The sequence below is a fragment of the Rattus rattus genome, chromosome 16, assembly GCF_011064425.1.
Source record: "Rattus rattus isolate New Zealand chromosome 16, Rrattus_CSIRO_v1, whole genome shotgun sequence".
Lineage (NCBI taxonomy): Eukaryota > Metazoa > Chordata > Mammalia > Rodentia > Muridae > Rattus > Rattus rattus.
This window is the reverse complement of record NC_046169.1, coordinates 30,132,000-30,159,467: the sequence shown is the minus strand read 5'-3', so window position 1 is coordinate 30,159,467 and position 27,468 is coordinate 30,132,000. Positions and strand designations below refer to the sequence as shown.

The following is a 27,468-nucleotide window of genomic DNA, read 5'->3' as shown; positions in this document are numbered from 1 at the left end:
AATCAGTGGTCACCAGTCAGGTGATACAAGCACATACAATCTGAACTTTAAACATGATATTTCAGGCCAGTCCTAAGACAGACAACTCCTGAGAACAGTCTATTTTTGGAGGCTGTGTGGCTAAGACTAGAGTGTTCAAAAATTCAGTGCACTCAATCAAGATAGATTTGTGTATATTACTGACAGTTCCTCCCAGCAGCTGGCCAACATGAGCTAAGTAGCTTTTTTTGGTTCATTTTGTTTTGTTCCCCCCACCCCACCCCCAGAGCTAAGAACCAAACCCAGGGCGCTGAGCTTGCTAGGCAAGCACTCTACCTCTGAGCTAAATCTCCAACCTCTTTGCTTTGTTTTAAGACAGGGTCTCACTATGTCACTCTGGCTAGCCTTGAACTCACAGAGATCTTCCTGGGATTAAAGGCACGAGCCACCAAGACCAGCCTGAGTTATCGAGATACACTCCTGTCATGGTGACGCTCTGCCTCACCATGGGTCTAAACCAAGGACCGTGCGATGAAACTATGTGCTCAAAGAAACCCTACCCTCTCAAGCTGTCTGTGACAAATATTTTGTTCGAGTACCAAAGAGCTTAGGGAGACAAACAAGATGGCCCCTGGTGCCAAGCTTGAGACCCCAAGTTCAGTCCCCAAGACTTACATGATAGGAGAAAACTAACTCCTAGAAGTGGTACCATGACCTCTGCCTGTGTGACCTGGTATGCACTTGCACACATGCACACATACACAGAAATATAATTTTAAAAATGCAAAACAGAAAAGCCAAACTAAAACAGTAAGACAAGGTCTTGCTGGGTGGCCCTGGCTTGCATAGTAATTAATCACCATGCTCCTGCTTGGGCTTCCTAGAGCTGGGATTATAGGTGTGTGTTACCATGCCAGCTAAGTAGCACCCTCTTCTGTTACCTACCTAGGAAACCTGACTTCTTCCTTTTTTTTCTTCTTTTCTCTTCTTTTCTTCTTTTTCTTTTTTCTTTTTTTTCCGGAGCTGGGGACTGAACCCAAGGCCTTGCGCTTGCTAGGCAAGCACTCTACCACTGAGCTAAATCCCCAACCCCGGAAACCTGACCTCTTACCGTCATGAAACCATTTGCAACTATCCTAATAGACCGGGTTCATTCGTCCCCAACGCTATAGAATCACCTGGTCTGCCTGGTCCAGTGACAAGAACTGTGATCGTTTTAAAGGCCCAGTGTGGAGGAGGAGGGAACTCCTGAGCCCGTGAGAAGTTTGCCTTGGGTCGAGTCCCACAGCCTGTCTGGATCCAGTTTCATTTGTCATTCTCACTTATGACTAATGCCCAAGCCTCTGAAACGGAGAAGTCATTGTGTTCTGAGGTCACCCTGCAGGAGACTGGTGTCAGCTGAGCGCCCCGTCAGCGAGCTTGATAAAGGCTCCCGCTCTTGGCAGCCCCTCCTTGGGTTACAACATTCCAAATATACACATCGTTGGCAGTTTTGTTTTAAAACTGCATTTCCCAGTTTTGTTTTAAAAGTACATTTCCCGTGGCATAAGATCCAGTAAAAGGGGGCTGGAGAGATGGCTCAGTGGTTAAGAGTGCTGACTGCTCTTCCAGAGGTCCTGAGTTCAAATCCCAGCAGCCACATGGTGGCTCACAACCACCTGTAATGGATCCAATTCTCTCTTCTGGTGTGTCTGAAGACAGCGACAGTGTACTCACATAAAATAAATAAATAAATCTTTAAAAAGAAAAGATCCAGTAAAAGAATTGAGACTGCACATACATGTTATATGTTGACACACATACTGGTCGTCTGAGAGACAGTCTCGCTATGTAGCTCTGACTAGCCTGGAACTTGCTATGTAAACCAAGCTGCCTTTCAACTCACTTAGATCACCTGGCCTTCCACCCCCCACCCCCACCCCTCAGTGCTGGGGTCAAAGGCGAGCTATCATCCTCAACGGGTTCTCTTTTTCTAGCATGTGGGGTCTGAGGATAGAACTCAGGTTGTCAGGCTTGGCGGCAAGCATGTTCAACCACTGCGCCATCTCTCTGGCCCTCTTTTCTTAAACGGGTTGATAAATTTATTCTTGAGACAGAGCCTTGCGTATTCTAGGCTGGCTTTAAAGGTTGCTATGTAGCTGAGGATGACTTCGGTCTTCTAATTCTCCAGTCTCTACCTCTAAGTGCTGGGATGACGGCACACACCGCCATGCTGGTTAAGGTACTGGGCTTGGGCTCTGTGCATGATGGGTAAGCTCTCTGCCACCTGAGTTCCATTCCCAGATCTGAAGGTATTTCTACAGAATTACAAAATGTTATTAGTAATCCACGGACATATGTATCCTCTGTGTCTGTCTCTCTACACCCCAGGCCGGGATGATTAAGTGAACCACTTTCCTTTACCAAAAACCACATATTCCTAAACAGTCCGAAGTGATCTGCATTATGACATAAAATGGGCCTGTAAGTTTGAACGATTAGGAATTTTCCTAAGTCTTGAAAACAAAACTGTCTGAAGGCATTCTGAGAGAATGAATCACGCCTTAGAACCTACTTGGGCACTAAAAATTGTTACGACACCCTTGTTGGTTTTGTCTGCTCATGGTGATCTTTTTTTTTTTTTTTTTTTTTTTGGTTCTTTTTTTCGGAGCTGGGGACTGAACCCAGGGTCTTGCGCTCCCTAGGCAAGTGCTCTACTGCTGAGCTATATCCCCAACCCCGCTCATGGTGATCTTTAAACTGCAAGACAAGGGGTAAAAATCAAATGAGAGCCAGTGACACGATTCCCTGGGTAAAAGCGCTTGCTGCCAAAAACAATTACCCAGGTCCCATCCCCAGGTCCCACATGGTAGGAGAGAAACGACTCCCGCTTGTCCTGACTTCCAGACTTTGATATTTGCATATACTCTCGGGCGTGTGCGAGCGCGCGCGCGCGCGCGCGCGCACACACACACACACACACACACACACACACACACACTAAAAATGTGAATTTAAAAGAACTCAGGAAAAACCCCAAAGCAAAGTGGAGAACTTTCAGGTTCAACAGCCAGGATCCACAAGCTCTAGCAAAGAGCTTGAAAATCCAGTTATGTAGGAGGGAACCTGTGGTACCGAGACACAGGCTGTTCGAAGACAGCAAAGGCAGATTTAAAGTCCAGGCAGCGCCTTCTTCCCACTTACTTGCTCAAGAAAATGAGAGCGGGCCTTGTAGCAACCCGTGGTACGTTTCACATGACAAACATCCCCACCCTGCTCCGTGTCTACCGGGGAGTGTCTCGGTATGACCTCACTTGCCCACACCTGGAGACCTGTCACAGCACTGACAAGTCCGAACAATCCCTCCTCCTCACCCAGCAACCTCCATTCCTTCAAACATGCTTTATTTTACCGTGTGTACAAGCAGCACAGTGTGCATGGGAAGGTCAGAGCTCCACTTGGCTTTCTTTCTTCCCACCGTGTGAAGGCCGGGGACCAAACTCAAGTTTCAGCAGCGGCGGCACACGCCTTTATCCCCTGAGCCATCTTGCTGGCCCCTCCTTTTTTCACTGTGTATTTGGTCTGCAGTGTCCTCCTCCCTGATGCTTTGAGGACTGGTTCTGGAATTTTCTCTTGCTAGCCAGCTCTGGCCTCCCATCAGTAGTTAAGCCAACTGGTTTCTGTGCTCTCCCATTGCTATATGCTGCTTTGGGCGGGGACCCACGAAGCACAGTGACTTCTAACATCTTTCTTCCCGAGACAGGGTCTTAGCCTACAACTTGTCTTCTCGCCTCGGTCTTCCAGTGCTGAGATCACAAGCAGGGACCGCCACTCCCGGCTCCTTCCTTCCTTCTCTTTACCGAAAGTGTGCCCCGTGGTTCATGTCAACTACTTTTCTTCCTGGTCCTGGGGATCAAACCTAGGACCTCGTACACGTCAGGTACAATTCCAGGCCCTAAGTAATTAAAAAAAAAAAAAAAGGATCCCAGTTCTTGAGAAACCAATGTTTTTGTAGAGTTTCTCACGGGGAAACAGGGCAGTGGATAAACTTCTGGATTCAGGGCTCGAGAGATGGCTGAACTGTTTGCAGCTTTCAAGGAGGATCCAGTGCCTTCTTCTGGGCTGCAAGGGAACCTGAACTTATACATATATACACATAATTAAAAGCATGAAAATAGATACTAAAAAAAGGAACTTGGATACAGAGGCAAGAGAGCTGAATTTATTTACAGCTAGGCATCTATGTCTTAGACATTCATTTAAAAACAACAAAAACAAAAAGAAGAGGCAATACCTAGTCGATAAAGAAAAAATGGTATAATCTATACCTTAACAGAGTATGTATGTGCTGGAAATGACTGTTTCAATATTCAGCAGATACCGGCAATACAGTATTAAAAGAAACATTTTTTTCCCCCTTTCCTTTAGCAGTACCTCACGTAGCTCAGGCTAACTGAATCTGCTATGTCACCAACGCTGGTCCTGATCCACCAGCCTGCCTCCCAAGGGCTAGGATTCCAGGCATAAGCCACCAGACAGGGCTAAACAATAATTCCTGATTTAGAAATCTAAAGTCTCTAGTGGAAGTTTGACCCTTCCGGAGTCCCGTCGCCGGGTGGGGAAGTGGTGTGGTTGGTGGTATTTGCCTAGCACACGTACAATGCTCTGGGTGGCTCCTGAGCTACTGGGAAGGGTAGTGCACACCCATCACCAGGAATTAGGAAGACGAACAAGTTCAATGTCACCTTCAGGCTGGCCCACTGGGTAAAGGTGCTTGATGAGGACACACATTGACAAGAGAACATAACATGGACCCCCCACGCATTGTCTTCTAACACCCATACCCATGCCAAGGAATGCCCTCCACCCCCATAAATGTTTTTGAAAAAGAACCATGTCATCTTGCCTGCAACCTCAGCAGTAGGTAGCATCAGGAAGAGTGTGAATGAGGCCAGCCTAGGCTACACAGCAATGTCCTATCTCACTGGAAAAACACTGAGAGATAAGAAAGCGTGTTTAATGTTGATAGGATCCCCTACCTGTGTCTCCATGCCCTCCCTTCCTTGTCTCGGGCCTGCTAGGAAGACTGCTGCTTTCCCACAGTTACAGCATCATGGAAACCCTGTGAGGAATGCACTGAAAACTCAGATGACAAAGAAGCTGCCAGCCCTTAACACTGTATCTTGGCGTGGTCTTATCCTTCCCTTTTGCGCCCTCTGTTGGCCTGGGAGCAGCTTACTCTGCCTGAGTTGTAACTCATGATCTCCCTGTGTTCCAGAACTTGACCTGGCAGAGACTCAGAGCGCCCGGACCAGGTTCCAGCTTCCGTAGGACAGTCACACTCAGTACGGGTCTGGTCTATTTTCGAGCTGGAATCCACAATATTACCGTGTACGAAGGCTAGCTGACCTCCATTTTTTCCCCCAAAGTAATTAGACAATTCTGTTTCTATATTATTATATGTAAGGCTGGAATCCACTTACAGCAGCCAAACATGCAGTTTCACTGCAACCACATAATTTTCAGCCAAGTTTAGAAGAACAATTTTAACTGTGAGTCATAGCTACCCAAAGTCTTGGTTCATGTGTAAGAAAACTAATTTATTAAACCTCTGTACGCAAAGGTGAGCACACCTTTATTGGAAGCATATTTGAATAATTAAATTACAAAAAGTAAAAGTGTTATTAAAATTCATGCATGAAAATCTTACAAAAATACCCCAAGCAGGATAAAGCTGCTCAGCCCTGATTATTCTCATTTGGTTGTGGAAATTGAAATGTGAATTTAAAATTGTTAGGATTTTCTTTTAAAAAGTGATATATTAAGCTTATATATACAGGATAATAGCAAAATGTAGAAACAATTTACAAAAAGACATTAAAAAAAACCTCACTCTTGACAGACACTCACGATCAGACCAAGCATCTGTAACCCAGCTCCCGCACACACCCCGGTTGTTGTCAGTGAGAACAAAACAGCAAACTCACACGCCCAGTCTTTCATTACGTAAAACAGGCTTGAGCTGAGATCACAGTTACACCGTGGGCAGATTCTGAAAGGGGAGGACAAATGGGTCACCTGGTCTCAGTCTGGTGGGACAGGCAGGGCTGCAGATCACTTGGCAGCCAGTGCTACGGCAGGGGCTCACTCAGAAGTCTTCTTGTTTTTCTGCTGATTTCGAGGTGAATTCTTTAACAGGTTTCTTATCCTGAGGTACATTCCAGTGGATTCAGCCATGTTCTCAAACTCAAAGGGTGTTATTCCATGAGCAAACTTGCTCATGTCAGGTACTGGGCTATGGGTTTTTGAGGCTGTCGGAGGCCGGGTGTCCAAATGGTTGCCTCCGTTGCTAATGTTCAACACACCGCCATTGTCAAGAAGAGCATCTCCAGGGTCCCCCTCTGCGGAGACCCCCTCTTCTTTCTGAGAGAGCACTGCTGCCTCGGCTGCTGGGCTGCAGGAAGGCTCAGGTCCAGCTGTGTCCACAGAAGCAGCTGGCCCCTGGGGCTCAGCCAGCACTGGCTTTTCCAGGGCCCTTCCTTCTGGGACAGGGAGGTCAAACTCGTTTGGACAAGGGGAGGAGGCCACTGAATTTCCAGTTAAAGGTGTGTCCATGGGAACATCCGAGTCACTGTTCGCTCCCTCGGCCTGCTGGAGGGCTGCCCAGATCTGCCTCTGCTGCTCTTCAAGCTCCTCCAGTGTCAGGGCATCCTCATCCACGCCTGAGGCCGTGGGTCGAGGCTGGGGAGAGTCACTGGGAGTCAGTGGCGGGGTTCCCTTAGGGAGTGGAGGAGTGAAGAGAGGTGGAGGTGTTCCCTGTGGCAGAGGAGGAGGTGTGCCAGGAGGCAATGGTGGTTGAAACTGAAATGCTTTGCTGCTCTGAGAACCAGGTGGAATCTCTATATCTGAAACAGGAAAGACACTTTAGAAGTCACAGCATTTCATACAAACTTATTATTGGAACTTAAGGGTACCCAGAGGTAGAATGGCCATAACACCCATCTTTGAAAAGGCAGAAAAGGGTTGGATGTGGCAGCCAATGCCTGTAAGTGCCAGGACTCAGATGGCCAGCCTGGGCTACCGTCTCAAAGTCCAGGAAAAGGGAAAAACAGCAGACTTTCAGACCCCATGACCATGCCTGGATCTTGGGGCTAAGGAATGTGCATCAAACCCTTGGAAAGCTACCCTGTACTCTCTGTGGTTTCAGATGGAGGAGACATGAGTCATGGAGATAAGGAGTCCTAGGGAGGCTGCAGAAAAGAGGAAGCCTGCTCTTAACTGCAGAGTCCTTTCTTTTGCCCTAATCCTAGACACTGGGCTCCAAGAGGTGGACAGTAGATTCTCCTGTGAGGACCACAATGATGCTGGTTGAACACAGGTTCCATGGGGGGACATGGAGGGATAAAGGGATAAAACAGTGTGTCAGAGGGCAAGAATTTGCCCAATTTTAAGTTTTCAGGAGTACACAGCCTCTGGGAGGAACTGAGTTCTAGGACCAATATGCCTACAAAAATACCTGCCCAGAGGCTCTACTGGTCTTCAAACTGGAGCTCCTAGAAGTGTGCATGCCCAGTTGCTGCTTGTCCAGAGTGGTGCCCCACCAGAGGAGCCAGATGAATGTGACACGGTGGGTGCCTGAGCCTGCCAAATTCAGGAACTTGGCTGGCTGCTTCCTCTGCCTCTCCTACTGAGTGCAGCTTCCAATTTAGGCTTCACCAGCCGCAGTGGAGATGCTCTAATGGCTAGGGGTTGGGGAGCTAAGCATGGGGGAGCCTCATCCTCCTTAGAGACCCAGGAGGATACAGGCTAGCCTTGCCTTCTCAGAGCAGACCCACAGACTTACCCGAGTCAAGCTCCATGTCAGCAGGGGAGGCTGCTGCGCTGCCCTCCTTCCGCTGCTTCTTTGGACTGTTAGGGCTGGACTGCGAGGAAGACCGCTTGCTGCTCGACCTCACGCTCGGCTAGTGGGGTAGCCAGTAAGGACGCCAGTTACACAGGGTGGACAGAGAACCTCTACCCATACTTAAACCAGTCTACAGCCACACAATTGCTATTGGCCTCTTGATTAATCAGAAATCAGTGCTTATGATATAAACCAAAAGGAACAGCAATGATCCATAAAACCTCACCATTACAATGTTTACCAGCGACACCCTTAAAACCTGTGTTCAGAGGCTGGGAATGTGCAGTTCAGTGGTAAGTGCTTGCTTGCCTAGCACATCTAAGTCTTAGGTTCAATTCCCAACATCATACACACACACACACACACACACACACACACACACACACACACACACACACACACACACACGTCAATTTACCGACTGGATGTTAGAATTAAGGTAACTGGCAAACACGTCCTTCTGTTGACACGCCTGCATTGGTATGGAACCGAACATTCTCCATTCCTGATGTGGAAGAAACAAGGATGAGTGGGATCTGGGAACATCGTCTCTGAGATTTCTGCTCCTAGCCCTCAGGAAGATGAGGCATAGAAGTTGCTGCAAATCCCAGGCCAGATTGGGCTACACAGTGACTTCAAGGTTTTTCTATGCTATAGTAAAAGTCTCCAACTCAAAACAAAATACCAGTAACACCCCACCCCCAAACAGAAGCATCACAGTGACCCCCACTGTCTGGATGCAAGCTAGGAAACAGTAAAGGAAACTGGACTCTCTGGCACACTCTTGGGTCCCAGAGCTTGGAAGAGTCCAACGGAACACCAGTGCATTAAAAACAGCTCAAACAAAGCCCAAACTTGCACCACCACCAAAGCACCACTGTTTAACTCTGAAACACGGACGGAAGCTGGGCGGCACACCACACTGAGTGTGAAACAGCTCCTCTCAGAGAAATCTACCACAGAGAAAACCAAGGAAACAGATGGAGGAGCCCTACAACACCTACCTGGTCAGGTTAAGCAGAGACTTTTAGTTAAAGAAATACCTGTAAAACTTACAAGACTACCTACAAGACTGCTCCAGACAATTTCACAGTCTCGAAATTTCATAGTGGTTTTTTATTTATTTTTTTTAAAGATTTATTTATTTGAATACTCTGTCACTTTCTTCAGACACACCAGAAGAGGGCATCAGATCCCATTACAGATGGTTGTGAGCCACCATGTGGTTGCTGGGAATTGAACTCAGGACCTCGGGAAGAGCAGTCAGTGCTCTTAACCGCTGAGCCATCTCTCTCTAGCCCTGTGTAACAATCTTTAATGTAATTATCACACTTCAAAAGAAAAAATTTAAAATGTATACTTACATCTGGAATACCTCTGGGAGTAGATATGTTAAAACCTGGATAGTTTACCAATTTTGAGAGATCATAAGTGACATTTTTATTCTGTATTTCTCCAGTTTCTGTTTCCCCATCAGCATCATCTATTAGAAGTCAGAGAAAATTTGAACACGGTTAGACACTAAACATGTCCCTCCCTACTCATCCCACATAGGGCAATACTGTATCAGAATTAGTATGGAAACAACTAATTGTCATTTTCCTGAACCATTATAACTTTAAATAGGCTCTGAGTATCACAATCTATGACCCCAATATTTAGGGGGCTGAGGCAGGTGTTGAAGGCCAGTTTTAACTCACAAGTTCCAGGCCAGCCTGGAATACAGATTGTCTCAAAAGAATAAAAAAGGGCTGGAGAGATGGCCCAATGGTTAAGAGCACTGACTGCTCTTCCAGAGGTCCTGAGTTCAATTCCCAGCAACCACATGGTGGCTCACAACCATCTGTAATGGGATCTGATGCCCTCTTCTGGTGTGTCTGAAGACAGCTATAGTGTACTCTATTTATAATAAATAAATTATTTATAAAAAAAAAAAAAAAAAAAAAGAATAAAAAAGATTCAGCTGGGTGGTGGTGCTTTTAATCCCAGCACGGAAGGCAGAGAGACAGGTAAGATGGAGTCCAGCCTGATTTATGTTGTAAGTTCCTGGACAGCCAAGACTACAAAGAGAAACTCTGTCTTGAAAACCAAACTAACTAACTAAAACAAAACAAAAAAAATTTTTTTTATTATGAAAAATTTTAAACTTCAGTCATACTCAGCCTTGGAAAGAGCTTTGTAGGAGCGCCCGGCCACCACAGAGGGCTGTTGCAGGGCAGTATGGCGGCCTCACCACACACCCTCCCTTAGACCTCCTGGTTCTTTGTAATTATTTTACTTATTTACATCCCACAAGTTGCCCCTTCCTGTCCCCCCTCCCTGAATTTATCAGCCCATTCCCCCTGTGCCCCTCACTCCAGAGAATGCTCCCCCACCCACCTCCACCTCTTTCCCACCAGCATCCCTCTTCCCCGGGGCATCCAGTTTCAACAGGATTAAGCCCTTCCTCTCCCACTGAGGCCAGATAAGGCAGGCCTCTCTACTCAATGTGCCCAGGGGGCATCAACTGGCCCGTGTATGCTCCTTGGCTGGTGGCTCAGTGTCTGGGAGCTCTGAGAGTGCTGGGTTAGTTGACACTGTTGTTCCTATGGGGTTGTAATCCCCTCCAAGTTCCCGATCCTAATCAAACAGTTGACCATAAGTGTCTGCATTCATTTTGGTCAGCCGCTGGTAAATGTTTGTGCCATGGTGTGTGTGTGTGTGTGTGTGTGTGTGTGTGTGTGTGTGTGTGTGTGTGTGTGTGTGTGTGTGTGTGTGTGTGTGTGTGTGTATGTGTGTGTGTGTGTGTGTATGAGTGTGTGTGTGTGTGTATATGTGTGTGTGTGTGTGTGTGTGTGTGTGTGTGTGTGTGTGTGTGTGTGTGTGTGTGTGTGTGTAATCTGCTAAGTTAGCTCTCTCCATCCACCATGTAGATCCTGAGAAGCAAAGCTCAGGTCATTAGGCACAGCAGGAAGTGCCTGCTCCCACTGAGCCACTTCTCTGGCCCCTTTGCTTTTGAGGCAGGCATGGTCTTGTATGTTATCTGTGCCAAGTAGCTATACCCAGTCAGTTCTGTCCCTGCCTCCCATCACTGTGGGAGTGCTGTCTGTCTCTGGCCATTGACAGGACTATGTTCCCAATAGAAGGGCTCCTGCTCTGGCTGCGGTGGTCATAGACCAAGCTGAAATAGCAATTCAATATTTCTTTTTCTCCCTGCCTCTCCTCTCATTTTTCGAGCCAGAGTTTCTCTATGTAGCCCTGGCTCTCCTGGAATTCACTTTGTAGACCAGGCTGCTAGCCTCGAACTCAGAGATTTGTCTGCCTCTGCCTCCTGAGTGCTGGAGGTGTAAAGCCATGAAAGGTGTAAGCCAATACTTTCTGGCCTGAGGCCTGAGGCCTGATTGATCGTCCTTCCTTTCCTCCTTTCTTTCTTTTTCGGTAAAGACTTATTATTTTATATATGTGAGTACACTGCAGCTGTCTTCAGACACACCAGCAGAGGGCATCAGATCCCATTACAGACGGTTGTGAGTCCCCATGTGGTTAATGTGAGTTGAACTCAGGACCTCTGGAAGAGCAGTCAGTGTTCTTAACCGCTGAGCCATTTCTCTAGCCCCCTGATATTTCTTTTTAATTAACAAAAAATTATTACTGCAAGTGCATACTGTGGGTGTGCTACGAGACGTAACTGGAGGTCAAAGGACAACTGTGTCGAGAACCTTCTTTCCTTCTCGATGCCAAGTGCGCACAGCAATCACCCTTCCCCGCTGAGCCACCTCCCTATCCCTACCTGATACTATTTCTTCTTTTCTTTTTTCTAAACATAGGGTCTTGCTGTGTAGCTTAGGCAGGCTGGCCTGGTACCCTCCGACCTCAGCCTCCTGAGTGCTAGGATAACACATGTGTACCACCACATCCAGCTCAGCTACCTGGTAATTCCATACTTTAGTTCCTTCCCTGTCAGACACAAAATGTCATCAAACAGGCCAGCCACTCCTGTCATTAGACAGGGATTTGCTAGAGACTAAGCTGGCTTCAAACTCAGTGAGATCAATCTGCTTCCCCCTCCTGGATGATGGCTGAAAGGCCTGGCTAATAATCTTAGTTAACTGGGGGTTGGGGGAGTGGGAGACAAGCCCCTGTAAGCTGCCTTCTCTGTCCTAACATACTATACCATTTCCATCATAGAGTGCAAGTCCTGAAGTCTCCAATTCAGCCTCCTTGAGCCAGCCTGGTGGGTAGCCCAGCTGGCGCATCCGGTAGATGAAAGGGGGAAGACTCTTGTCTGTCACACCCAGTGCATCTTGAAGTTCCTCACTAAGTAAAAATAAAGAGGAGGAAAGATGAGGGATTTCTATTTGTGTGAAAGCATTTTGGCATCTTTCATTTTCTAAAGACTTACTATCATTTTTAATGTGTATGAGTATTTGTGCTTGCATGTATGTCCGTCCAGCACATGTATGCCTGGTGCCCACAGAGGGCAGGAGAGGCCATCGGATCCATGGGAGCTGGCTTACAGACAGGGTTCTGAGTCATCCTGGACGCTAGGAAGCCAACCTGGGTCCTCGGGCAGAGCAGCCAGTGCTCTCGGCCTCCAAGCATGCTCTCAAGCCTGCCCCGTATTTTCCTTAGGACAGGGCTTTCGCTCTGTAGCCCAGGCTCATTTAGAAGTCATGGGGTCTGTCCTGCCTCAACTCTCAGGCCCTGGGATCACAGGCATGAGAAGAGCCACCATGTCTGGCTAAAGCATTTCTGTCCCATATTACATAGCATGAAGTATGATACAAACCAAGCACACGACAAACCTTTGACAGGTGGCTTAGAATGAAGGGGTGCTTTCTGTCAGACATGTTATACATGTTATAGCATGCTTCCATCCTTGTAATTCCCAGAAGAATCGGAATGTTCCAAACACTAAGAAAATAAAAATGACACCCCATGGTGTCAAGAGTGTACCTAATAACTCCTGGCTTGAATCTCCCAAATCTCTCTTCTACTTCTTCCGCATGATAGCGCTGCTGGAAACTCTGACTGTCACCTGCCCACAGGCGTCCATGTACTCCTTTCTTTTCTCACTTATCAGCAGCATTCCGAGGCTAAATCACAATAATGTTTGAAAAGAATGGTATCAAGCAATTTAGAAATATCTCAGAAACTTACTAAGAATGCTCACTTTTAAAAATATAAACACAAAATATTGCTTTAGTTTTAATGTATACTATACACACAAAGGTGGGCAGACATTCTTGAAAAGCAAGCAAGAAGAAACAGTCACTTTAATTTTTATTATTTTAGTGTTATCAGAACCTACATTTTAACTTTTTAAAATATGTCTAAAAATTAACTCATTCTTCACCTCAAACACAGAATGTTATTTTCTTTAAAACACCCAGTGTCTTAAAATATAAACACGAGTTTGGAAAGACGAAGCACAAACGAGTGTAGCACAGGAAGTGCATGCACATTACCCAGAGCCACACATGCACACAAAATGGCCACCAGCCAGCTTTTGCTCAGTGACTTCTGCTTATGAATGTTTACCATTGGGCACTCCTTCATCTGATGCTCTTCAGAACCACAGTTGAAACAGTGAGGCTTCGGCCTATTAGGTCAGAACACAAAACAGAACAGAAATCCAAAGATTCTCATAATGTCAGTGACAAGAGAAAAGCAAATCAGTACACCCTAGATGCCAGTGGAGTGCCAGGGAAGCAGAAGGCGAGACGCGCGGCATCGGCAACTGCCAAGCACAGCCCAGTGTCCTGTTCCCAGTCACATAAGCAGCACGTGTAGTCTTTTAGCCAAGAACCAGCCTGCTCAGTATGTGACCTCTCAACTTTGCTCAGTGATCAGTAACAGAAGAACCAAAGCAAACAGAGCATCCTGTCCTTCAGTTAACGGGAAGAAGGCAGATGGTTCTAAGACCGTAACCACACTGACAGCAATAATGACTTCCTTCCACCCTCCCAGGCACTGGGCCTGAATTCCAAGAACTGGATGATCAATTTAAACATTTAACACATGTCTCCAGATATCAGGATTCTAGGTCAATGTAAAATTCATATCAAACCAGCAATAGAGCATATTAACTTTTAAGAGTTGATAAAGAGATTATGGTTCTGGTATTAGAAAACAAAGAATAAAACAAGACAACGCCCCCACACGAACCTTTTCGCCTTTACTTGCATTTCTTGCCCTTCTAGAGAAACAATGTGGCTGAAGACTTGCTGGTACCTTTAGTGAATTTTATTAAGGAATAGTTATCATAGTCTGCAAACTTTGGTAAGCTTTTTTTTAAAGGTGAACTTAGTGGCAAGATGCATAAAGGATCTTCATTCACTATGTAGGATACTTGGGGATTTCCCATCCTTCCGTAAGCTGAGGGTTTTCATTTAGTAGCGGTTGCCCCAATTTATCAAGGCAAAAATTAGTAAAATACAGGACACTTCCTACAACCTGCAGAAAACAAGTCAAAAAATATCGCTATTTAAGTAGAAAAAAAAGACATTAAGTAACGTAAGTCTACGATAACGTACGTTTATGATTACCCATTAAGTTTGATTCTACACGAGGCTGTGAGAAATGAGCCCTAATCATTAGCTGGACTCCATATGCAAATAAAGTGACACCTGAGCTGCCGCAGAACCATCAGCACACAGACCACGCTGCTCACACCGAAGTGTGACACAGGTCCCTCCAGCACCTCCTATGTCTGCAGCAAGACTGTCACAGCCTGTGTCTGCTGTTTCAAGTCCCTTGATTCCCATGTACTTGGTCTACCACCAAGTTTTTATAGTCGTTTCATACAGACGGGTTAGGAACACAATACAAGGAATAGTCATGCTCCCTGTACCTGACTGAATAAATGTACACACGCACATGCACACACAAGTCAGATGCAGACAGAGTGACACTCAGGCTGAACACTTCAGCACAGAGACATTTTCCTGTGAACAACTCCCCAGTCTCTCGTGTCAACTGCACATTCAGGCTTCTTTACCTCCAAAATGCCTGTTAGTGTTAGCCCCGAGGCAGGATTTGATTAAGGTTCGGATGTTGTATTTGGAAGTTTATTTTTGTCTCTACTATCTAGAACACACGTCTCCCATCCTTAAATGCCACTGCCAGTCTCTCTGGAACATTTCCAGTGGTGCTTCATTCCTACCACCACGCTAGCTGCTTGAAGAAGCTGCTAAGGGAGACTACGGCTGGATCCTTTGGGCATCTGCCAATCTTCACCTCTCGCCCTAGCAGCGGGTACTGCAGGTACTGCACAACTGATTCTTCCCTTTTTCAGAACCATCTTCCATTCTAATAAGGCCTGCAGGATGCTACGCTCAGGTCCGCTTTACAGACGGAACCTTTTGTTGCTGCCTAGGTTCCCTCATCTCTCCATCTTCTATGGATTAGCAGGCCATTTGGTTGGTCAGTTAGCCTCCTCCCAAGTCTCCCATCGTACCCGATTCACTCACACCTAGGCTATGAGATATAATTTCTATGCTGATGACCCCACAAAGTAAAGTTCTGATCCCTGAGCTCCAGTTTTGGATATTCTAAGGCCAACATGATACCTCTTTCTAGATATGTAAGGTGTCTCAAACTCACCTATTTAAAATGGCACTGGAAGCTGGGTATAGTGACACCTGCCTGCAATCCCAACACTTGAGAGGCTGAGACAGGAGGACCACAGTTCAAAGCCAGCTTGGGATACACTGCAAAACTCTGTCTTTAAAACAACAACAACAAAACCCAAATAGATAAGTAAATTAAAAAAACAAACAAAACCAACAATTCCTAGCCCCCTCTAAACCTGCCCCTCCCCCATTCTCCTTGGCCAGGGCCTGAGCTCTTCTGATTGTTCTTCCTGGGTTCTTTATTCTACAGCTAATTCATGGACACATTAGACTGGCCTTATTGCAAATACATCCAGGTCTCAGCACACATCACCATCCCTACCACAATGGTCTGCTACTGTTTTCTCTTGTCTGAGGCTGACACCAGCTTTCTAACTGACTACAGACCCTCCCAGGGGACAACTACTTTCCATAAAAGAACCTGGTTCTTTCAATAAAGACATAGCATGTCACGTTTTTACTTATGACCCTTAAATGGCTTTTAGACTATAACCTGAAGTTTTCATCAAGATGTAGATCAATTGTTCTGTCACCTACTGGTGAGTCTCGGAGCTTTCAATGTGTTTCCTTCTTAGTAAGATGGCAATAGCACCTCTCTGAGTAGGACCTGACCAAGTGATCTCTCAGTACTTGGCTGAATCCTGGCTGCTGGTATCGATTTCCCTTTCCTACTTCTTGAGCCCTCTTTGCTCAGAATACACCCTCACATTCTCCCTCAGTTCATGGAGACCATGGTCCACACAGACAGTCACTAACAAGTCACTACACAACTCTCCCACCACCCTGACTGCTCTGGATATTGAATTTAGGGCTGTCTAAATTAGAATGTCTTTCTAATTCAGGGCAATTGAGTGCGCCAGCAGGGAACTTGCTTCTTTCCTTATTCTGAGACAGAACTTCACTAAACTGCCCAGGTTACCGTGAATCACTCTGCAGCCTTAAACTTTCAACCTTCCTGTCCCAGACTCCCATGCAGCTAGCACCTCACTTTCTCCCTCTTCTGTCTCTACTCAAGAATTGAACCCAGAGCCTCATGTGATAAGCAAGCACATAATGGCCTATATCCTAACCTTATTTTTCTTTTTTTTTTTTTTCCTTTCTTTTTTTTCAGAGCTGAGGACCGAACCCAGGGCCTTGCGCTTGCTAGGCAAGTGCTCTACCACTAAGCTAAATCCCCAATCCCCTAACCTTACTTTTCTTAGGATTTCAACCTTCACCCACTGACCTGCTTCACTGAACAAGAGTCGGCCCTGACCCTTTCTTTTCATTGCTGTCTCTTAAACCTCTCTGTTCCTGGCACAAAGCAGCACTCAGAAAACACCAGAATGTCTAAAGCCTAAAGAGATAACTGTAAAACTCTTGTTTAAAACAAGTAGTACTTTAATCTCATAGCCTTTGAGATGGAAGAGAATTAAACAAACAAACAAACAAACAACAACAACAAAAAAAAACCAAAAACCTAGGCTGAGAGATGGCTCAGTGGTTAAGAGTTCAATTCCGGGGTTGGGGATTTAGCTCAGTGGTAGAGCGCTTGCCTAGGAAGCGCAAGGCCCTGGGTTTGGTCCCCAGCCCCGAAAAAAAGAACCAAAAAAAAAAAGAGTTCAATTCCCAGCAACCACACAGTGGCTCACAACCATCTGTAATGGGATCTGATGCCCACTTCTGGTGTGTCTGAAGACAGCAACAGTGTACTCATATAAATAAAATAAATTAATAAATAAATCTTAAAAAAAAAAAAAAATCCTTAAGCTGGGCAGTGGTAGCACTCAAGAGGCAGAGGCGGGTGGATCTCTGTGGGTTCCGGAGAAGCATGGTGTACAAAATGAGTTCTAGTATAGCCAAGGCTACACAGAAACCCTGTCTCAAAAAAAAAAAAAAATTCTTAAAACTCAAGGTGGCAGATTCAGCACTGGACTACAGAGTGAGTCCTTGTCCCATGAAACAGACACTGCACTGCTGAGGTGGCTCACACAGAGGCTGGGGACCCATGGGGAAGGAGAAGCAGCACCAACTCCAGCCAACAGCCCTCCCTCTGCCCGTCACATGCACACAAATACATTTAAAAAGAAAAAGAAAACCAACATCACTCACCAGAACAAGAGATAGAAACCTTAAAAATATTCTTGATAGCATCCCTAATTTTTATCTCCTTCAAATAACATGAACCTTCGTCTTGTCTGATGCAAGTTTCTGATTTTGTTGCTGTTGTTTTCTAGACAAGCAGACACGTGGTCTGGCTGTCCCTGCCTCCCAGGGCCTGCACTAAAGATGTGCACCACCACTGCCTGGTGGGAATTTCTGACTTTTTAAAGATTCATTCTGCTTTGGATTATGTGTGTGAGCATCTGTGGGGATGTGGCCTACGTGCCTGTCATTGGGTACGCCTAAGGTGTTGAAGCCAGAGCTTTATGTGGTTGTAAGGCGCCTAGTGTAAGCGCAGGGAATCAAACTCAGATCTTCTACACCAGTGGCACATGCTCAATGGCTACACTCTCTCTGGAGGAGGAAGGGGGAAGAGCAGGGGAAACAGGACGACGATGATGGTGATGATGGTGATGATGATGATGGTGATGACGGTGATGGTGATGATGACAGAGCTAGCAACTCACACGTGCTAGGGAAGTACCCTGCCACTAAGCTCTATGTCCAGCCTAGCTTTTCCCCTTTCCTTTCTGCCTTTGCCTCTGGGTTCTAAGATTACAAGTAGAAGTCACCAAGGCCAGCTCCCAGCCCAGCTTTCTGACTCAGAGCTAAAAAGTACCTTCTTGTATTCAATTCCACCACTAAACCTATTCTGCCAGGGACGCTAAGAAGCAGGACATATAACAACTACAATCAAATCTGCAGAGAGGCAACATCCCTCTCAGGTTTTGTCCTGAGACTTGTGGCTCTTCATTATCTCTAAAACTGGGGTACGTTATCAGAGGGCATACTTCATAAGCAGAACTAGTCACCCTTTTGAGAATATGCTGCAAAAATAGTTTGATACTAATGAACTTTGCAAAGGAACTGGACGGCCTAAATACAGGCTCTCCTTGTTAAGCTCTCCTTTGACCATAACCAGGCTTACTGATGTCCTCAACTTCTAACATGCAATGTTACACCAGCTCCTCCTCTCCGCTTCCTCTGGATGAACGCTTTCCAAGCTCAGTCAACATTTTCAAGGCAAACATGAAGAGGCCATCAGGACCAACACAAACTCTTGTGAATAAAGCGTCCTGTGTCCTCAGGACAGAGTGCAGCAGTCACTCAAGAGAAGGTGACATTAGAGGACAGTGACCCTCCTGCTTTACAGAGAGGCGATGGCACGCCTATTGTTACGCCACCCAACTGAAAACACACAGAGCGAGCGCAAACTTACACTAAAAGCTTCCTTGTTGTTTTTAATGGCACATGATTCTTCCACTTTATGGTCCTCTTCCAACGTAACACTGGATGGCTAAGACCAAGAAACAGGCATTACCAAGTGTCACAAGAGGAATACTTTTTGACTTTCAAACTTTAGAAATCCCAACCCTTTTCCTCCACCTACTAACATACATAAATCAGACATCCTGAGTGTCAGAAGGAAGGATACTGTGAACTATCAATCCTTCAATCAAATCAAGGCAGACTTGAAACAAATACTAGTCAATACCGATAACCTCATAGACTTCGAATCTTTAAAACATGTTCATTAAATCAAAAATAACATTAAATCCAGGCAAGGCAGCACACCAGAACCAATCCCAGCCAGTGGCGGCACTGGTTAAGACTTCTGAGAAAAGGTTGGGGATTTAGCTCAGTAGTAGAGCACTTGCCTGGGTTCAGTCCCCAGCCCCAGAAAAAAAAAAAAAAAAAAGAAACTCTAAAAAAAAAAAAAAGACTTCTGAGAAAGAAGCCAATGCACAACCTTCACTATTTTGGTTTTGACTCAAGGAAATTTCTAGTGTAACAGCAGCTGACAGCAAAGAGCACAGGCACTGAGCCTCAGGCTTAAAATACCTGGGGTAAAAGGCTGAAGGAAGTCTTTTCCACGTCATTTTTTTGCTGTTCCTCAAATCGTTTTACTAAGTTTGATACAAACTCCTCTATTTCTTGGTGGTATTGCCTGTAGGGCAGATGGACAGATGATTAGAACCTGGATAGAGCGAGACATCAGCAGACTCAGGTCCTGTGCATTACTGTAAGAAGTCACATCTCAACTTCAGTTTTTCATGTTTGTCACATTTCCTAACATGACTTTGTAACTCGGAATGCTACTCTTTAGAAACACAACCACTGCTGCATTAACAGCGTGATTCTGATAATCTACTGGTGTCTGGCATAGAACCTTAGTCAAACAGTTCTGAGAGTAAGAAGACTTTATTTATAAATTTCCTGTACTTTTGTTAGGCTGGGTTGGTTTTTCCAGACAGAGTTTCTCTGTGTAGCTCTGGCTATCATGTCCTTAATTCTTGACAGGCACTGGATGCAAATGACTCAAAAACCAAAGGAAAGGCCTGGCACGGTTGTCTGCGCCTGCAATCCCAGCCTCCAGCAAGCAGAGGTGTGAGGACGGCTACAGATTTCAGGCTGGCAGGGGCTACCAGAAGTCCTGTTCAGAAAACAAAAGACAAACAACAAAAACCACCCAAAGAGTTACATGATAAAAAGCCTCCTTCCTACTTTCTCCTCATTATTTCTGTCATATAGGGACAACTTCTAGACTTTCAATGCACATATAAGAAAATTCACATTTCACTTCAAAACTAGAAAAGGCCCAACCAAAATACATTAGCAAACAAAGAAAAAAAAGAAGAAAAATGAAAAATGTCTACTCTGTCTAGCTGTCCAGGTCAAGAATCACACTGATCGGACAGATATTCTGGAGTGCTCCCTTTGAGAGGTGCAAACAGAGCCCTGGTTTTGCTGTGTTGGAACGAGACAGCCAGGGTACTACCTCAGACGGACTTGGCCTCTCAGGTGTTTTCTAGCTGTAGCATTCTGAGGTTCTGCAAGCTAAGTAACAGACGAATGGTACCGAAGTCAGACCATTCAAAGCTAATTAATGAAAAGGTAACTAAAACCATTAACACCTTTCTAACCTAGGGGACCACGGGTCCAGGGGTGCCTAGCATCACTGCTGCTGCACTCACCATCCAGTATTCCTAGCTCCAAAGCCTTGGATTCTCCTCCTGGACTGAAGCAGGCGACAGGCCTGGACCCTACTCCTTTATCTTCTTGTCCACAGCCAATGAGAGGAACAAGTGACTCAGGAGGGCAGGCCACTGCAGAAGTACACTGAGCCCTGCACTCAGTCATGCCATGGGCTTGCAGTAGTCAAGTTCTGCTATAGACCCACAGTCACCACATGACAGCCAGTATGGAAAATTTATGCACATGTGAGAGCAGGGACAACTAAACCTTGCTATTATGATGGTATTAGTATTCTTTTTTTTTTATTATAATTTTTCCCCCCAGAGCTGAGGACCAAACCCAGGGCCTTGCGCTTGTTAGGCAAGCGCTCTACCACTGAGCTAAATCCCCAACCCCGGTATTAGTATTCTTCTGAGATGCTACTTCCTGGCCTCTCATCGGTGCCATTTAAGGACCTGAGAGGTAAATACCATTAGCACACACTGTCTTTCAGTGAGAAAATTAAGATATGGTAAGTTTAACCAGTTCACAAATGTCGGAGTCCAGACTCAAACTCAGATCGAAACTACTCTCTCTCATACCTGAACTCAAAAAACCAACTTAAATAATAAAGATGAGGGCGAGTCCTTGAGAGGGCTTAGCAGGTTAAGGTGCCTGTGGCCAAGTCTGACTCCTGGGTTCAAGCCCCTGAACCCACAGGGAAGCAAAGAACTGACTCCCACAAGCTGACCTTTGACCACCTACCTGCGCCATGGCATGTGCACACTACTCACATAAAAACACACAATAAATGTAAAAAGGAAAAGAAGAAATAGGGGCTGGAGAGATGGTTCCATGGTTAAGAGCATTGGTTGCTCTTCCAGAGGATCGGGGTTCAATTCCCAACACACAAAAAGCATTGTACAAGTATTTGTAATGCCAGCTTCTGGGGATCTGATGCCTTTTTTGGCTTCCACAGGCACCAGGCATACATACAATGCACGTAAATATTTGCAGGCGAAGCGACCATATACATTAAAAACTGGAGGAATAAAGATGGCACGAGCAGTGTATTTACAGAATTCAGTTTCAGAAAACACACGAACTCATATTTAAGAAACAGAAAAACCACTTACTTTGAAATAGCATTGTTCATAAAGAGAATTTGTAATAACGGTCCATCTATCTTAGTATTGCTCACCAGTATGCCACTAGAACAGAAGTTAAACAAGATCTTAGAAGATGTTAAAGTACACGCATCGCTCGCTCTTACAAGCACTTGAATGTGGCTGCAATTATTCTTTGCTGAGACAAACTCTTTTTTTTTTTTTTTTTTTGGTTTTTTTTTTTTTTGGAGCTGGTGTTTGAACCCAGGGCCTTGCGCTTCCTAGGCAAGCGCTTTACCCCTGGGCTAAATCCCCAACCCCTGAGACAAACTCTTAATCGCCTCTGCCTGCCTCACTCTTCTACTTCAGCCTCCCAGTCCTGGGGTCACAGGTTAGACCACCACACAAACCTAACGTTTGTAGCTCCTCAGCACTAAAGATCATATACTATTCTGCAAATTAGCCCAGGATGGCTGAAGATCCCGCCCGCGGTGCAGAGCTTGCTTATCACAGGAGCTCCAGTCCCACCCGTTCTGCTGTCTTCCCTGGAACCCTTGTTCAGTGTCTGTGGAAGGACATATGGACATGTGGAGGTCAGAAGGGACTTCAGGGCATCTTTCTCTATTGCTCTTTACCTTTCTGTTTTCTAAGATAGGGCTTCTCACCCAATCTCATGCTTGCTGATTGGCTAGACCAGTAGCTTGGAGCTTGCTGATTGGCTAGATCCCTTAGCTCCAGGATTTCCCTCCACCTCTGCAGGACTGGGAATGCAGGATCAATTTGGCACCGTTTTCCTTGGGTGCTAGGGATTAGAAACTCTGGCTTTACAGCAAACACTTCAACCAGTCAGCTATCTCCTCAAGCCCTACAAACTGTCTGTCTGTGTCTCTGTCTCTGTTCCTTTCTTTCTGAAACAGGGTTTCACCATGTAGCCCTGACATTCACAATGTACACAAGGCTTGGCTTTGAAGTCACAGGGATCTTACTGCCTCTGTTTCTCCAGTGGTCATTAACAGCCCGCACCACATCTGGTCCAGAAATCACCTCAACATTAAAAAAATTTTTTCATACATTTACACACACACCCCACAAGTTAATCTTTTAGTTTCTCTAACTAGTGTCTAGTTTCCTTACAAATTAGGAGACTAGGGAAGAGAACAGACATGCAGGTTACACGGATATATGTCTAAACATTTTCAAGTATGTTTGGCTTGGATGTATAAAAGAAAACTAAACACTTCATAAATAAATGAACTTTTATTTTATTTTATTTTAGACTCCTGGGGGCCAAAGCAAGCTGCTTTAACTATTACCATCAAGAGTCACAAAAGGTGGCAGTTACAAGCAGCACTGCTCCCAGTTCAAGGCCAGTACAGGCCAGAGTGAGTTCTAGGTAAGCCTGAGCTCAGCTGACACAGTGGCTCAGGTGAGAGTCAGCTTCCTGTCATTACCAAGACTTACAAGGATCAAAAGTTCAGATCCTCAGAGCCACACAATGAGTTCCAGCATTCTAGGGCTCCCTGAGACCCTACCTGGAATTATGGTCACAGCCTAACCAGTACACGGATGAACAACAAAACTGCCCAGTTCCAAAGCCTGAAAATATTTCAACTGGATATAACCCCTATCTGGAACACCAGCACCTGGGAAGTTATGGCAGAAGGCATGCCAGGAGTGTGAGAGCTGGCTGGACTACACAGGCCCCGCTGAAAGAAAGAAAAAAGGGAGGAAGGAAACGATGTGGAAAGAAAGGGGGAAAAAGAAAGAACCAAGTGCTCTAGGTAAATCAGTACAGTACTGCAGGCCTGTGGTGGGGGCACGTGCTTTAATCCCAGCACTCAGAAGAGGCAGCTGGGTTTGAGAGCAGCCTGCTATCTATAAAGTGAGTTTCATGCAAAGACTGGAGTTCAAGGCTACAAAGTAAAATCCTGACTAAAAAAATAAAATAAATAAAAAAATTAATTTAGTGACTTGTTAAAATTCCAAGAGACATCAACATTAGTGTAATTGTTATGACCAGATATCTGAATACAGGTCTACATTCTGTACTTTCTCAAAAGCACATTACCTTTCCTTCTAAAGTGCTGTCTGTACCTTCCCAGACTTGGCCCCAAGGTGGACCAGTGAAGGGGAGGCAGGAGGATCCTCCTGACCTATACTGTAACCTGAGACCAGTTTAGGCTACAAAGAGACTGTCTCAGCCAAACAGAAAAATGCTATGCCTTGCACTGTCTGTAATTGTAAAATATTTAATTATTGAATATTTTTGCAAATATGTAATAAAAATATTTAATGCTAGTGTGGTTACCCATATCTGTAATCCCAGCACTTTCAAGGAAGACAAACAGGGACCAATAAGGTTAAGAAACGGTGAATTCCAGGCTAGTCTGGGATACTAGGTGAGAAACACTGTCTCAGTAAACACACCCCTGGGCAAAAAAAACCAAAGTCAACCAACCACCTCCATTAAGTCTACTTAACCCACTTACCAGAATTCCTTTATACTCAGAAGTCAACAATAAAGAACCCTTACTGAGTTCTTCATGGTATTCTGAATTAATGATACCAAAATCCCACAAACACTTTTTACAAAGATGCTGTCACTAAAGAGATGAACAGCAAAGGGGCATCTCAAGTGTCATTTCAAGATCTCATACCTGGGTCTTGTCAGAATGTTCAACTTTCTTTTAAGTTCTTGATGTTATTACTGGTTAAGGAATATCAGTCCTCAGGATGTACAATTAGGCAGGTCATAAAATCCAGCCACTAAAACGTTCACTTTTGATATCCAAATGTTATAAATGTAAAGAAGGACCTGTAAGCATTTTGAGGGGAGACACACTGGGTACATGTTTCGCCGAGGACAGGACAACTGGACCTAAACATTAAAACGATATTCATCCCTTTGCACATGTAAGACATGATCCCCGAAGTTCAGAAACAGTCTAAGAGATCAACCAAAAATTTCAGTTAGATCGTGGTGTTCTGGGAACAAGCTAAAGCAAGTCACTTAAGTAAAATTTCCATTGTCAAAGCAAAATGGTAAATTATAAAGGCAATATAGCAAAATGTTAACAAGAATGTGAGAGTACACTTATGGATAGGAAATGCACAATCTTTCCAACTCTCTAGCATTGTGAAAGTTTTCAGGGGTTAGGGATTTAGCTCAGTGGTAGAGCCCTGCGTTTGGTCCCCAGCTCCGAAAAAAAAAAAAAGAAAAGAAAAGAAAAAAGAAAAAAAAAAAGTTTTCAAAGTGTCACGGGAAAATAGTATCATGAAAAAAAAAATCAGACTTTAACTTTGAAAGTTGACACGTCAAACATGCTCAGGGTTCAGGATACGTTTTAAAAGGAAAGTTACCTGAACCAAATCAACCTGAGAACTGAAATTAGCATACCAGCAAATCCACATACGTTATAATCATGTTAAGAAAGTGGAAGGGAACTTTGGCGCGTTTTTCCCAGAGCACTGCGATGCGAGTTAGCTCAAGAAATGTAAAACTAATCTCGACAATTAACCAAGTCTCTTTGCATGCTAACTCTTTAAGGCCCCCGATTCTGCATCAGAGTGGGCACTCTTAGCTTTTGCCCCTCCACAAATATCCCATTCCGCGGCTGCGATACCCGCATCTTCAAACACACATCTACACTACTAGTCTCTGCTTGAGCTTGGCACGCAAAGACAGAAAACACGGTGACCTCAAAGACTGGGAGAGAAGTGTTTCCAATCTAACAGTTATAGTTCTGGAGTCACCCAAAAGAGCAGCTTTGAGCTGTGGGGCCAGGTTGGTCTGCACAGGAAGATTCTCACAAGGAAGGGTTTGCGCGCAGGCCGCGGTTGCAACCGGACCGAGACTTCCCGCCCGCCAGCCGGCAGGGCCGCGGGAGAAATGACTTAGAATGCGGATTCTCTTGGAATTTCCGCCGCGGCCCCGCCCGCCGCCGCACAGACCCCAAGTGCCAGGTGATAGGGCCCAAGAAGCCGGAAGGATATTCTCGGCGCGGAGTTGCTCGATGGTTTCCTCACAGCGCCGAAGCTGCTCCTGCAGCTCCGCGTCGCCCACCCCATTCTCATCGTCGTCGTCTTCTTCCTCCTCGTCGTCCTTGAAGCGGGTGTGAACGGGCTTCGGGGTCGACTCCTCTTGAGGATCAAACGCCTCGAATAGCTCTAGGTCGCCAAAATCCACACCGGCCGCCATTTTGGATTGTGGGAAAGATTCGAGGGCAGGGGGCGAAGGTTGTAGGGCAGCACCGCTCTCCCTAGAGGCTTTTCTCCACACACAGGCCTCCAAAGCGGTCTAGGGGCGGGACCTGGCCGGAGACTACAACTCCCAGAATGCCAAGGCCTCCCTCATGCCTCCTTCGGACTGGGTCCCGGAGCGTGGCATTCTGGGATATGTGGTTTCTAAGCGACTGGTCTCATTGTTTGCATTGCACACTGGGATTGAACCTTTTTAAAACGGTTCCGAATGAGTTAAAACAATATGGATTGTCTCCGTTAGGCGTCCAAAGCTGAAGAATCAAAGCCGGATATATGGCTTTGACAAGTTGTGGTGCGTTTGCCCAATGTCGAAAAGAGAAAACAGGAATTCTACTTTTGCCGCAGATGACATATGTACTCTTAGACACACTTTATTTTGCTTGTTTCATTTGTAAATGAATGAAAGATTAGGTTATTACACTGTCTTAGATTTCTCTAAGGAGAAATCTATAGGTTTCTTATAGGTTCATCATTCATTCACTCACCATATATTGACTACATTTAATGCGTGGGGCACGTCGCTAGGGCAAAGTAATATATGTATCCTCATGAACGCCAATCAGGGACAGGAAAGAAAAAGCAAATCAGAAAACCTTTTATTATGTTTCTGCTTTCATATCCAGTTGGGTTTGGATGGATATTCGTCATCACATGTTAAAATCACAAGAAATTATAACCTGTAACGAATAATAATGTCAGGATGGTTGTGGTCTCTGTCAGAGGCCAGTTCCTGCAGTGTAGTCAGTGATCCAAGGAGGGGTTGGTGATTAATGTTGAGCAAGCAAGCAAGCAAGCACGCGTACACACACACACACACACACACACACACACACACACACACACCACGTGGGGAGGCAAGGCTTTAAAAAGCTTCAACAACTTTATTATTTCTCTAGTAGCTTATATTGAAAGACCACCAGGTAGGGGTTGGGGATTTAGTTCAGTGGTAGAGCGCTTGCCTAGCAAGCGCAAGGCCCTGGGTCCCCAGCTCCGAAAAAAAGAAAAAGAAAAAAAAAAAAAAAAAAAAAAAAAAGACCACCAGGGTGGGGAAGCTCCCCACTCAAATCTCGAGACAATGCAACCCCCAAGAACTCACGAGAAACCGGTCTTGATGTAATAAACAAGAGGTGTACTTGAGGAACCAGAGCTCTGGGGAGGACACGTATCTCACACAGGAGACAGAGGAGTCAACCCAGAGCCCAATTAGGGGAAGGGATTTATAGGGAAAATTACATAGGCAGTTAGCAACAGTCACACAAAGCAATTTCATTGGTTTGTAACTTGGGCTTAGTTCAACTCTAGGCCACCCTGCTTCTGGGGCAAGCTGACCCTAATTCTCGTTTTTCTCAGGATTGTTGAGTCAGGCCTTATCGAGGCCAGATGGTTTGTGGTGCCTATAGCCAGGCTACATCCCCAAAACATGTTATGTTATTCTTTGCTGTGAGGTGCACTTGTCCTCACAGCAGGGTCAGTGGGGGATAGTTTAAAATCTTTATTCTTTCAATATCTTCCAGCAAAATCTCCCAAAAGT

The 27,468-nt window shown here is 45.4% G+C and overlaps 1 protein-coding gene across 1 annotated transcript; it reads right to left on the bottom strand.

Annotated features, from left to right (window-relative positions):
* Positions 1 to 4,158: 4,158 nt before the first annotated feature.
* Zcchc8 (zinc finger CCHC-type containing 8) lies at positions 4,159 to 25,974 on the bottom strand. The gene is given in 16 exon segments (XM_032886620.1): positions 4,159 to 6,863; positions 7,802 to 7,919; positions 8,280 to 8,366; positions 9,226 to 9,344; positions 12,015 to 12,157; positions 12,797 to 12,878; positions 12,881 to 12,921; positions 12,923 to 12,936; positions 13,382 to 13,442; positions 14,009 to 14,074; positions 14,193 to 14,296; positions 18,836 to 18,913; positions 19,459 to 19,564; positions 21,708 to 21,782; positions 24,335 to 24,377; positions 25,671 to 25,974. Coding segments are annotated over 16 exon segments (2,103 nt in total). The 5' UTR covers positions 25,876 to 25,974; the 3' UTR covers positions 4,159 to 6,102.
* Between the last annotated feature and the right edge of the window lie 1,494 nt (positions 25,975 to 27,468).